At 49.7% G+C, this 12,529-nt stretch overlaps 1 protein-coding gene and 1 pseudogene across 1 annotated transcript in view; one reads left to right on the plus strand and one right to left on the minus strand.

Annotated features, from left to right (window-relative positions):
- Positions 1–6,023, minus strand: part of ACLY (ATP citrate lyase) — a 36,211-nt gene extending 30,188 nt beyond the window's left edge. Inside the window, exons 1-4 of the mRNA XM_006901645.1 lie at positions 5,847–6,023; positions 4,658–4,780; positions 865–927; positions 226–416 (exon numbers count right to left, since the gene is read on the minus strand). Coding sequence (XP_006901707.1) covers positions 226–416; positions 865–927; positions 4,658–4,780; positions 5,847–6,005 — 536 coding nt within the window. The 5' untranslated portion in view covers positions 6,006–6,023. The remainder of the gene's footprint in view (positions 1–225; positions 417–864; positions 928–4,657; positions 4,781–5,846) is intronic.
- Positions 6,024–10,641: 4,618 nt separating this feature from the next.
- The window catches only part of LOC102860366, a 13,277-nt pseudogene continuing 11,389 nt past the window's right edge, over positions 10,642–12,529 (plus strand).

Genomic DNA, 12,529 nt, shown 5'->3' on the forward strand with positions numbered 1-12,529 from the left:
CCCAGACAGGCAGGGGCAGGAGGTGAGGGAGGCTGACAACGTGTTTTGTCTGATTTGGAGCCAGCCTGCCCTCTGTCTGGGGAGAGGGTGGGATCACGCTCAGATCTGCTGACCCTCCCAGGCAGAGGGCCAGACAGGGGGGACCACTCTGCTTTCTCTGGTCCCTGCCTCGCGCCTCATCTTCCCATCCGCCCATGCTACCCTCTGCTGTCCCTCTCACGCAACTCTTTCTTGTCTGCAGGAGCATGAATCAGCAGGTGCTTCTTGATGTCCTCAGGATTCAGCTTCTCATCCACACCCACGAGCAATTTCTGGGCTTTGGCATCCACATCACCAACATCCACACCCCCCTCGTGGTGGAACAGGACATAGTCCCCTTCTCGGGTGGCGTAAATGCAAACATAGAACTCCTCCGCCTTGCAGATGAAGAGAGAATTGAGAAGTGAGGGACACTGACTGAGGGAGATGAAGCCACGTCACATCAGGAGAGGTGTCCACCCTCTATGGCCTCATCTATAAAGCTCAGTGGAAAATACTCACCCATGAAAGACCCATTCAACACCTTCCCCTTGGAAACAAGAAGGTCCCTACCTTACAGGCTGATGCTCCAGACAGTGACGAGACCTCTGGGGAGATCTGACTTCAAGTCTTTCTCAACTTGACCCTGATCCATTCTATCACCATCTATAATCTCTCTCTGCTACATTAAGCCCTTCCTTCCTCCCGGAGTCCTCATCCATAGCACCTCAGACCTTCAGTGCAGATTCAGAGACCCAGGCCCTTCCAAATTTTTCTTTTCATCATGTTACAAGTCAACAAAAGTTCTAGGTGGGAGAAGATCAAACTTGGAATCCCCACCCATACCTGAGTGTGGGGGACGAAGGGCTCAATCAGGAAGTTCTTCAGGAAGCCCTTGGCCTTGCCGACCTATGAAGAGATGGAGGGAGATGAGGTCAAGAGATAGCATGTCTACTATCCTGGGTGGAACTCTGGTGGCCTAGTGGTAAGAAACTGTGCTGTAATCCTGAAGGCAGGTGGTTTGAGGCCACCAGCTGCTCTGTGAAGAAGGATGGCAATCTCCTCCCGTGCGAAAACCCACTGAAGGGTCAGCTATGGGTCAGTTCCAACTCAACGGTGCACAACAACAACAACAACTGCACTGGGCAGGAGGGATAACTCTGACCTTCCGCCTGCCCTCCCATCAGAGGTGAGGTCTAAGCACTACCACCACAGCACCTGGCAAAGAGAGATTTTTCCAGAAGCAGGGAATGGGGTCAGAGACCTCCAAGTATGCAAAATCCCAAGGGGTACCCTCTTGCATCCCTCTGCCTTTGTGCTAGCCACACATGACAGCCACTGACCTTGTATTCCTTCCTGCCTCATCTGGACCGCTGTCCCCACCCCGCAAGTACAGAGATCAGGTATCACCTCATCCCTTGCCAGTGCACAACATTAAAGAACACAGAAAGGCCAAGGCCACCAAGAGCTCACACAGGGAGACTGGCAGATCCACAACTTGTGGAGAAAGGAGGTGGGGTGGCCTTCTGTTTTGTCTACTTGCATGGAGCACAGTGACCCAGCCCAAGGCGTGAGGCATGGAGGGCAGCAGAGCTTGAGAAGGAGAAACTTTTCCATCCAGGCTTTTCTGGCTGAGGACAACAGGCCTGCCGAGCTAATCAGTTTGAGTGGGTCCCTGGTGGCAGCTGAGGTGAAACAGCCCTCATCCTGATACACCCCGAACCCCCCGCCCAGCCTGTGCGTCACTGCTGAGTCAGAGACCAGACACTCATCCATCAGGGGTAATGAGCCGCTCTGCTGGCTGACAATGCAGCCAGTTCAGACTCCCCACACCCACTCCAAAGAGGGAGGGTGGTGGATGACCCCCCTGGGGACACTGTTCAGCCTCACAACCCAGCTGTCCTCCCTCCAAAGGCCTAGGAGCTTGGAGGTCAGGATTCTTCTGCTCCTGGACTCATGTGCAGCTTCAAGGATCCTTCTTTACCCACAAGATTCAACAACAGAAAAATAACATCAGAGGCTTGAACCATGTTTCCTCTGACCCCTAAAACCGTATCTTAAACTTGCTTGTCCCCAAATAAGAGTATTCAGCTAGCACAAGTAAATGGTAATTCTAGTAGCTCTGTAGTAAAGAATTGAGCTGCCAACTCAAAGACAAATTCACCAGTTACTTTTTTGGGAGAAAGAAGGGCAATTTCCTCCCATACAACTTGTAGCCTCTGAAAACCAGCTGGAGGATTAACTATGAGTTGGTTCCTCCTTGACAGCACTCAAAGCCAAAAGCTTGGTAGTTTAAACCCACACAGAGGTACCTCAGTAAACAGGTCACAGCTCAGGAAATCCTATGGAGCAATTCTCCTACACACATGGGGTTACCACGAGTCAGAATTAACTTGACTGCAACAAACAATAACAAACCTTTGCTTGCAATCTCAACTAACATGATGTAATCATCCTCCATAATGCAATCCAATGTACTCAATCCCTTATAGTCAAGGGTGTGGCTGAATCCTAAATCAAATCCTTTCTGTGTTATATAAAAAGAATAAGCAGGAACAACCTAGAGAAGACATATGCCCAGTGAGGACCAAGAATACCTGAAGCTGTCCATAAGGAAGGAATTAAGGTAGCTATCACCCTCAAAAGTGGGTGGCCCTTGAGCCTTAGACTAAGGGTAAGGGTGGAGCCTTACTTGAGAGTGTCAATTTAAAATCCTGTAGGAAGAATATTCTTTAAAAGACACAGCAATCATTTGTCTATTTGCTGTACTGAACAACTTGGAGTTGCCATGATGCTGAACAATATCCCATAGTCGTGTCAAATACAGCAACAGCTACCCATTATGTACAGTGGTTGGATGAGCTTCCAGACTGATTCATGTTGGGAAGCAGGAATGGCATCCACCTCCTAAACTATGTGCCTCTGGAAACTCGACAAACTCTCTTATAGAAATGATGTTAATCATAGAACAGAGTTCAGGTCTTTTGTGCAAAGCTTACTCTGAGTCATATTCAAGTCGACAACACTTAACCACTGCTAAATGAGACTAGTGCTATTATATCTGGTCATTCTTCCACTTTGCGCATCACTTTGTCAATGTGCTGTATAAGGTAACCTGGCTTTGCTATGATGCTGAACTTTGTGCCATGGGGCTATCAAATACCAGAATGGTTTCCCATTGTGGACAGTGTTTGGTGGAGCTCCAGTTGTAAAACAGGTTGGAAAGCAGGAGTGGCATCCACTTCCTAAACTACATGCCTCTGGAAACTCTATAAACTTGGAGAAACAACAATAGCTATGGAAAGGCATTAGGTCTTTTATTCACAGAGTTGCTATGAGTCAACCTCGACTTGACAGCAATCAACAACAACAACCAGCACCACCCTAATTTGGACTATTAGCCTCCAGGACTGTGAAGAAAAAAAATTTCTCTTCTTTAATGCATTCTGCTGTGACATATGTATTATTAGAGCCCTAGGTAATTAAGATAGGAAAGCTCTGAATTGTGGTGCTGGAGAAGGGTACTGCACAGCCCACAAACTGCCAAAAGAAACAAGTCTGTCTTGGAAGAAGTTCAACCAGCGTGCCTGGCAGGTGAGGATGGTGGAACTTCATCGCATGTACACTAGGCATGCTGTCAGGACCAATCAATCCTTGGAAAAAATATCAATACTGGGAAAGGTGCAGAGTCAGGCAAAGGGAGGAAGACCCTCAACAAGATGGACTGATAATAGTGACTGTAACAATGAGGTTATCAGAGGCGGTGAGGAGGCTGCAGGACAGGCAAGGTTCAGGTCTGCTGTTCATAGTGGCTGTGAGTAGTAGCTGAGAGGAAGATACTGCCTTTGCCATCTTAACACCTACTTCCAAGGCAGCCAAGAGAGAGAGCAGCGCTAATCCCTTCATATCTAAGTGTGCAAAGCCAAGGGTGCCCATTCTACCAGAGCTAAGCCAACCCTTACTACCCTGTTATACACACCCCCACCCCCAGTTCTGGAGCTCCCTTTGAGGAGAAGAAACACAGTTTTTATTTCCAGGCAGCTCTCAACCTTCTTAAATCACATTTCACTTTAGCTCTCACAGTAACATAGTTGAAATTAATCACTGAGCTGAGAGAAGCGAAGAGCTGAATTTACCCTTCAGCATTATTAACTGCCTCATCCAAGGTTCTTGGCTCAGTAACACCTCTCTGTCTAAATGGTGCTGTATCTCTCTTTTTATCTTTTTTACCCTCTTGAGTATGCATATAATCACAAGCCACCACAACTCTTTTTGGAAATTAGAACTAAAACAGTTCCCAGAATGAGCAGAAAGGGCTTAGCTGAATCTCCAAGGTTGTTAAAGAAACAGACCACTTCAACCTGGTCCCTCAATTGTACTGGGGTTACTTCTTCAGCACATCCTGTCTGAGTCAACAACAAGGAGTCTGGATTCTCTGTCAGGGAAGCTGGGAATGAGCACTGAAACTGGCTCTGCTGCCCAAAAGCACTTGGGTGGGTCAGCTCCACAGGACCCCTCCTCTTATAGGTTGCAGTATGACTGGTGTGTGGTGGTGACAACAGGGCTGCTAGTCTACAGATGATCATGTGTGCTTCCTGTTACCCCAGCCTCTTGACTCCAACCCTCTGTGCATACTCACCATGGTCTCCTGTCCCAGCCGAGGCTTCAGCCAAGACTTCACCCCATCCAGAGTCAGGTTGACCCCAACCAAGCCCAGCTTCCCACGTCGCTTGATCAGCTGATCCGGCTTGACCACCAAGTTCTGGAAAAGGGGGACCAGGGGTTGACATTTATATCAAGGAAGGAGACGGCACAGTAAGAGGTGGTAGTTTGAGTATCCAAAGCATATATGATGGGTTCCAATCCATCCTGCTCCCAAAGCCGAGTTTACCAATCACATTCTCTAAACGTCCCTCATCTATCCCAACCCATCCTCCTCTTTTCATCCCTAACAATCTAGAGTTATCCATGTTAGGATGAGGCCTGTCAAAGCAGGCATCCAGCAAATACCTGCTGAATACGTACAAGATTCTCTAATGCTTCCTAGTGTACCAGCTTCTTCCTTAAACTATAAACTCAGATAAAGACCCATGCTAAGCTGCAAAAGCAGAAAAGAGACAGAACCTGGCATTACAAAAGTCCTTGGAGGTCAACTGGTCAACTCCTCTCTCTGAACCCTGTCCAAAAGCAACCCTGGGTCACCGACCTCTAGAGTCAGAAAATCAACCACCTTCCTGGGACACCTGGGCTGCCTGACAGCAGGCAGGAATCTGCATCCCAGAAACCAACTCTGTTGTTTCTAGTCCTGTCCTGACTCTGCCAAAGAAGTCGGAAAGCTTCCTAACAATAGGGCTGCAGAGATCTGGTGTCAGGAGCTGCTACTCCAGACTGATCCTGCAGGGTCAGCCATTCTTCACAAAGTCACACTTCCTGACTGGCCTGACATACCCCGAGAGGCTGGGCAGCAGACAGTCCTCCTTTCTACTGACCATCCATCAAATGCAACAGCACAGTAAATGCACCCCATACATTCCTGCTAATCCCGCAGGCTCCCCAGGTGAGAGTTAGCCCCATTTGTCAGATGGGGGATCAAGAGATAGGTGGAGTGGTATACCTCAGGCCTCACGGCTCATCAATGAAAAGCTGGAGCTTAGACTCTAGTCTGTCCTGCTCCAAGCCCTGGTCTGGAACACTTGGCCCATCCACCGCATTGTGCACACAGGCAGTTGGGATCCTGTAACCCATACTTCTAGCAAACCTAGCCCTTTCTCAGGCCCAAATCAGGGCCTGAAAGAAGAGACCAGGTTAAGGGCAAAGGTAAGCCTCACCTGACTGAGCAGCCAGGGGTGGTCCTGCAGCAGGCGAGCCCAGTCTGTGTCAGGGGTGACCCGGGCATACTTGAAGCGGTTCTGGATGGCTGAGGTGGTGCAGATGTACTTGTAAAGGAGTTCTTTGCCTGTTTGCTCCGAAATGGCCTTGGCTGACATGGCTGCAGAGGGATCCGCTTTTCCTGCAGGGGTGAGAGAAGCTGGTGGTCAGAACGGGGCCAGAAAGTGGAGGCACCATTTTCTCCAGCAGGGCAGATTCACTCTCAGTTGCCCACTGTCTGATAAAACCAGCGCTCAGTTCTTCTCAAAAGGGAGAAAAAGGGCAGCCACAGCAGGAAGAACAGAAGGGAGATTTCAAATAGCACTTTCATCACCAGCACAGAAGGCTCCAGCGAAGATGGGGAGAGATGGTAGAGAAAAACAAAGGTGGTATTTTCTCTAGGACTCTTGGCTTCAACCTTGCCTCTACTCCCTCAAGGCAAACTCCCTCACTTCTGACCACATCTGTTCTAGAGCAGAAGGTAGCCAGCTGCATGAAAGACTAGGAATACCTGTGTGACTCCAAATCCCACGAAGTGCTAGGCCCTCAAAGACAGCCACATATACCTTTCTGTTCTCTGACCTAGGGAGCACAGTTAGAATTGCACGGAGCCAGAAATGACTTAGTCTCTCCACCTCCAGGAAGCATGTCCCAAACACCCAGACCCAGACTTTCACACACACACACACTCTGGCCCATTCCATCAGGCTAGCAGCAGGCCATTGAGTTTACCTAGCCTCAGGCTAGAGCAAGCTCCTAGACCCTGGTAAAATGGGGAAGAGGATAGAGAGAGCAGCACCTTAAAACTAATTTCTCTCAGGAATGAGACTCCTGACCTAAAATAGGGGGCAGACACAGGGTGGGGACACTATGGCCTCCAGCACATCCCACCTGCCTGCTGAGTCATCCAGTTGCTAATACAGGGCAAAAAGCACTAAGCAGAGCAGAGGCCTCTCTGGGGTCCACCTAGTACTGCTAACTTTTTTTTTAAACTGGTGACTTCTAACTGAGCCAGAGCTGAGAGAGAAGGCAGAACTCATGCTTGATCATATGTGTATATACAGAAATGTTTACATGTTTATAATCCTGTGAAACACATGGAGGTTCAAAGCCCATTTCTAGCAGGAGGAACAGAAGCTCAGAGAGATAATCTTCCTAGGAAACCCAGCTAATAAGCGGAGGACCTTGAACTCAAACCCCCTGACTCCTGGTTCTCAGAGAAAAGATGGTTTCTCTAAGAACCAGGTCCAAGTCCTCCCTTCATCTTCCAGAAAGGTTCCTAATAATGTCTTCACCATGTCTCTTTCTACCCCCTTATCCTAACATATCTACTCCTCTATAGGGTTGGGGGAACCAAGAGGGAAAGGAGAAATAGGGGAACCAAGTCACTTGCTTGTTCAAATCTGTAAAGATCTACAATGAAGCTGTCTAATTTGCTGGAAGGGAAAGATCAAGTGCAAATAAAGGCAAGTGGGTAGAGATAAGCAGCTGGTTGGTTTACACAGAGAAAGAAGGGTGTCCATTCTCAGGTCAGAGAAAGTCTCCCCCCTCCAAATCACGGGCTGCTCTGTGTCTGCCCATGTCCATTTAGCTGGGGTGGGGCTTCAAGTTCTAATCCTGGCGAGGAGGCTCCCTCAGCTTCTAGTTCAGCACAACACGAATACTCAGGGCAGTGTCTTGAGTGTCTGGCCCAAAGCTGGGAAGGGGTTCATAAGAGCTGTTTGTTCCCTTTTTGGGTCCTTCTTTGGGATGATTTTGGTTTCCTTCTCAATATGAGTTTCTGAAGGAGACACTCCAACCAGCCCCACTGCCCCACAGTCCTCCACCCCCCACCCACTCCAGTTCCATTTCCCAACCTTCTTGACTCAGACCAGAAAAACTGGTTTTGAAATCGATGGGCACACTACCCCCTGCCACTTGGAAACAGAGTGCAGCCTGAGAACAAAGGGGAGGAGAGGGAGCCATTGACCACCCTCAGCAGACATTTACAGGAAAAAGGAAGCCCATCAATTGAGCACTATCCACCTGGCACCTCCCAAAATGGACAAAAGCTCTCACTGTGGAAAGGGCAAAGAGAAAAGAGACCTCCTACAAGTGGAAGGGATAAAATAAAAAAAAAACCACGATTTTCTTGGAGTCCACCTCCAGTCTTGGGCAAAGGGGGGGGGGGGAGAAGGTGTAAAAGGGAGATGACCCAGGAGAGACAGCTCTGCTAGTCCACTCAAACACCAGACTTCCTACCACTATGGCTTAGGCCCTCTCCAGATGGATACAAATAATGGATGTGAGAGACTAAAAGAGACCAGGTACCCTGGCCTTGGAATACTCACTAATGCGAGGAGAGAGGGAACCAGCTCACAGGTTCAGGGAACAGATTGGGTGGAGATAAATCTCAAATGATATCGTTCAGAGGGGTCTTGAAATCCTTCTAAGCCAAAAGCCTCAAACTCTTGAGCATATGAAGGTAGCCATGGTCCAGAGAAATTGGATATAATTTCAAGATGTTTGCCTAATGGCCTACAGACCACCAATTAAGAACATCTGCTCTACTGACAGCTGGACCGACCCCAAGTGAAAACATAACACGCTGTCAGGCGTCAGGGCAGAGCTAAGATCCCTGGGGAATCCACCTTTGGATCTCAGAAACAGTTACCAGGTAACAGATCTATTTGGGGGACATCACACCAAGAAAAACCAACCACTTACAATTTCTCTCCAAGGGAAAGGACACTTATGAGCTGAATGGGGTCTTTTTTGAAAACAGTGAGTGACCCAGGACTGAGTTCACCCACAGCAACCTCAGGGTGCAGCAGCAGCCGCCCACAGGAAAGGCTGAATGAAAAGGAGCCTGTTGGCCAGGAAGGCATCCCTGGGGGGCAGTAAGAGAGGACTCAAAGGAGGATGTTACTTAGGATTGCTCTTTGGAAAAATAAAAAATTACTCCTTTCATGCTAGTATGTGAAGGATTGGGCATTTTCAAGATGGGTAGAATTCTGTAAGTGACCCCAACTGCAGCAACCAGAAAACCAGAATGGGGGTGGGAACACCAGCTTCCCAATATCACTCCCCAAGCTGTTTAAGAAGCTCTCTTAAGAGGTGGTCATTACCTTGTAGAGCAGCTGGGGTCTACCAGCTGTCTCCCATTCAACACTGCAAAAATCTAAGGAGTCGCGGAAACAGCAAAGTTAAAGGACGCGAGGAGGGGTGAGCGGGCTGAAACCAAACTAGGCTACGCTCTGTTTCCAAAATCGTTTCCCCAGCCGACTCCTGGGACCACCATTTAAGTGGCAAATATCGTTGGCATTGCCCGGTGTCTGCCAAGGTTGGAGAGGGCAGCAGGCGGCTGGCCCTCTGCCAAATTTTACAAGCAGGCGGCGGCGGCAGCATCCTCCGACCCACTTGAGGACCTTGCCTGGGCCAGGTTAGGCGTCAGTGGCCGGGGGATGAGGCGGCGGGCGGACACTCGGCCATCTGTCGCCTGGGGCTGGGCCCCAAGGGTCCCTCCCTCCAGTGCTGCCATTCCAGAGCCCCGTCCTCGCTGCGGCCTCGCGTGGCCCGCCCAGCAGACCCGCCTGGCTGACCCGCCCGGCTCGCGTGGAGCTCAATGGATCCTCCCAGAACTAAAATGAAAGGCCCAAGCCCGTTTTGTGAGGGGTCGGAGTAGAGTGAACCACCCTCGCTTTTTCTACTTCCCGTCCCCAGCATCCGGTGGGGGGGACTCGGATGGGCAAAAGGTGTCCCGATAAAGCGCAAACAGGCGCGGTAACTGCTCCGAGGTTGGCGGGGAGAGGCTCCAGGACTGGGCAAAAGCAATTTGGCGGAGCGAAGAGAAGGAAGGACGGGGACTGGCCACGTGCAGACGCGCAGGAAATGAAATGTAGGAGAGCAAGGAGTGGTCGACACGCGGCCACAAGCGATCTCTCCAAAACTTCCAAGCAGGTGCAGGTAAGGCGCGGGAGCTGGCATCGGGGGAGGAGGTTCTGGGTTTAGGAAGGGAAGAAGGTAGTTCTTGGCCTGTTAGGAGTCCCTCTTGTTAAAAAAGCCGCCGGCCACTCACCTCTCCGCGAAAGTCTGTGCGCGCCACTCCCTCCACAAGGCCCAACTCACTGACCACTGTCCAAAGCGTTCCAGCCTCCAGCAGCCACCCGGGATCCGGCTTTTGTCCCGGCCCAGGCGGCCTTCTCCCCGCCCCCATCGGCTCACGGAGGGAGCGACCCGGTGATTGGTCACACGCGTTCCCTAGCCTGAGGGCCAGAGCTCCTCCTAATTCGCTGTCCAACCTGGTCCCGCCCATAGGGGCGGGCCCCATTGCCTTCTGGGATGTGTAGTCCATCTGATTCACCCGCCCCAGACTACTGGTGGAGGCACCGCCTCCCGCGACCCGCTGGGCCGGGGCGGGGCCAGGGGCCGGGTCTCGGGTGGGGAGATGGGCTGGACTGCGCTGGGAGGAGAATGTACAGGGCTGGGGGACATGGCCTGATTACATGGGGGCCGGGCTGACCGTCACTCGTTGGAAGTAGGTGGGGGGCATTGTTGACCCAACCAAACCTGTAGTCCCCTGCTTTGCCTCCCATGGGAGAATCTGACGTCCGAATCCTGGCCGCTTGAAATCGGCCACACTAACTCGATTACTTTCTAAGCAGCCATGGCAGACGGAGCGTTTCTCATTTGAACATACAGACGCTATTCTCTCGGACCCTCCCTACAGAGCTGGTGGGGCGATTCAGAAAGGAAGGCGAGGCCAGCCAAAGGAGAATGGAGGAGGAGGAGGACTGGGTGAGCAGGTGAAGCTAGCAGAGTGCCCGATACTTCACTTTCCGACATACTCGTTCACCCCAGCTTAGGCCGGGGCAGAGCTGAAAATCCAACCGGAGAATCGAACAGCGAGCTAGGGGCCTTCTGGGGTCATCTGCTAATCTCCTGTCTCCAACACAACCCCGCTTTTAAACGCTGGAATGAATGAACTGCCTTTCCTCTTCATTACCTCTGTAGCTCCTATTTTCAAAATAAAAATTAAAAAAATACAGGGACACCTAGTCTGACAGGTGCTGATAAACTTATGGAGCAGAATATTTGAAATCAAATAGCCCTGAAAATCCAGGATATAAGGATGGCCTCCCCAGCCCGGTAAGTCTCCTGAGCTGGATCCGCTCCTGGCTTTAACGGCTGTTTAGCTCTGGTAAGGAAACTGGAATCATAGGCTGACCAGCTCAGGTGAAGGAGTCAGCTGTGCCTCTCCCAGTCACTCCAGGTCATACTTGCAAAGTTGCGACACTCTTGTGGACAAGAACTTCCTCAAGTGACCCACAGCCTCCCCCACCCTCATTCGGTTGTAGCCAAAAGTGGGGCAGCTGAAGAGGCTGCCTGCCCATGCTTGAACTGAATGATCCCTGATGGTATTATTCAGCCTCTCCCCTAGCCTGGATCCTTTTGAAACAGCAGCTCTCTTTACTTCTTTGTACTACCATAGGGGCCACCTTTCCAGCTCTAAGTGGATGGGACACTACCCCTGCCCACACCCTCCCCAAAAGCACAAGTATCTTTCCATGGACAGAAAACGCCTTCTGTGGAGATACTTCCCTTCTGGTCTTTGAGGGACAACAACTCAGGAGCATCAAGGGCTGCTGAAGATTATACTCAAAGGTGATAAACTATGTAGTAATTATCCTTCTGGTTAGAAAGATATAGTCCTGGATAAACAGACTTTTGAAAGCACAGTATGTTAATTTGACAATATCAATCAAAATCTAAAATGCGAGGGAGCTCTGGTAGCCTACTGGCATGAAACTGGGCTGTAATCCCAAAGGCATGTGGTTCGAATCCATCAGATGCTCTGCTGGAGAAGGAGGGGCAATCTCCTTCTGTACCAGTCAGATCCAACTGGACGGTACACAACAAGGGGGGAATAAAAATCTAAAATGCATGTGCCCACTGACATAACAATTCTATTTCTAATAATTTATCCTTCAGGTATACTTGTATATATATCTATGATATGATGATGGAGGAAGTTCAAGCTGATTTGAAAGAATTGGCAAAAAGAAGGCCCCAGGAATTGATGGCATACCGATTGACATATTTCAACAAACAGATGGTGCCAGGTTGTGCCAAGAAGTCCAGAGGACAATCACCTGGCCTACTGGCTGGAAGAGATCTATATGTGTTCCCATTCCAAAGAAAGGTGAACCAACAGAGTGTGAAAATTATTGGACAATATCAGTAATATCACACGCAAGCAAGATTCTACTAAAGATTATCAAAAAAACAACTGGAACAGCATATCAACGGAGAACTGCCTGAAGTGCAGCCTGGACTTAGAAGAGGCCATGGCACTAGGGATATTATAGCTAATGTCAGATGGATATTAGATGAAAGCAGAGAGTATCAGAGGAATGTCTGTGTTTCATTGACTTTGCAAAGGCATTTGACTGTGTAGATCACAACAAACTGTGGCTGACTCTGAGAAGAATGGGAATCCCAGAACATTTGATTGTACTTATGTGAAACCTATACTTGCACCCGGAGGCAGTCATCAGAACAGAGCAAGGAGCTAACAAACACATGAAGAAATGCTCAAAATCCCTAGCCCTAAGAGAGATGCAAATTAAAACAACTATGAGATATCATTTCACCCCAGTCAAAA

This window comes from Elephantulus edwardii, unplaced genomic scaffold (assembly GCF_000299155.1).
Source record: "Elephantulus edwardii isolate Elephantulus edwardi_28Jun2011 unplaced genomic scaffold, EleEdw1.0 scaffold00340, whole genome shotgun sequence".
In the NCBI taxonomy this organism is placed as follows: Eukaryota; Metazoa; Chordata; class Mammalia; order Macroscelidea; family Macroscelididae; genus Elephantulus; species Elephantulus edwardii.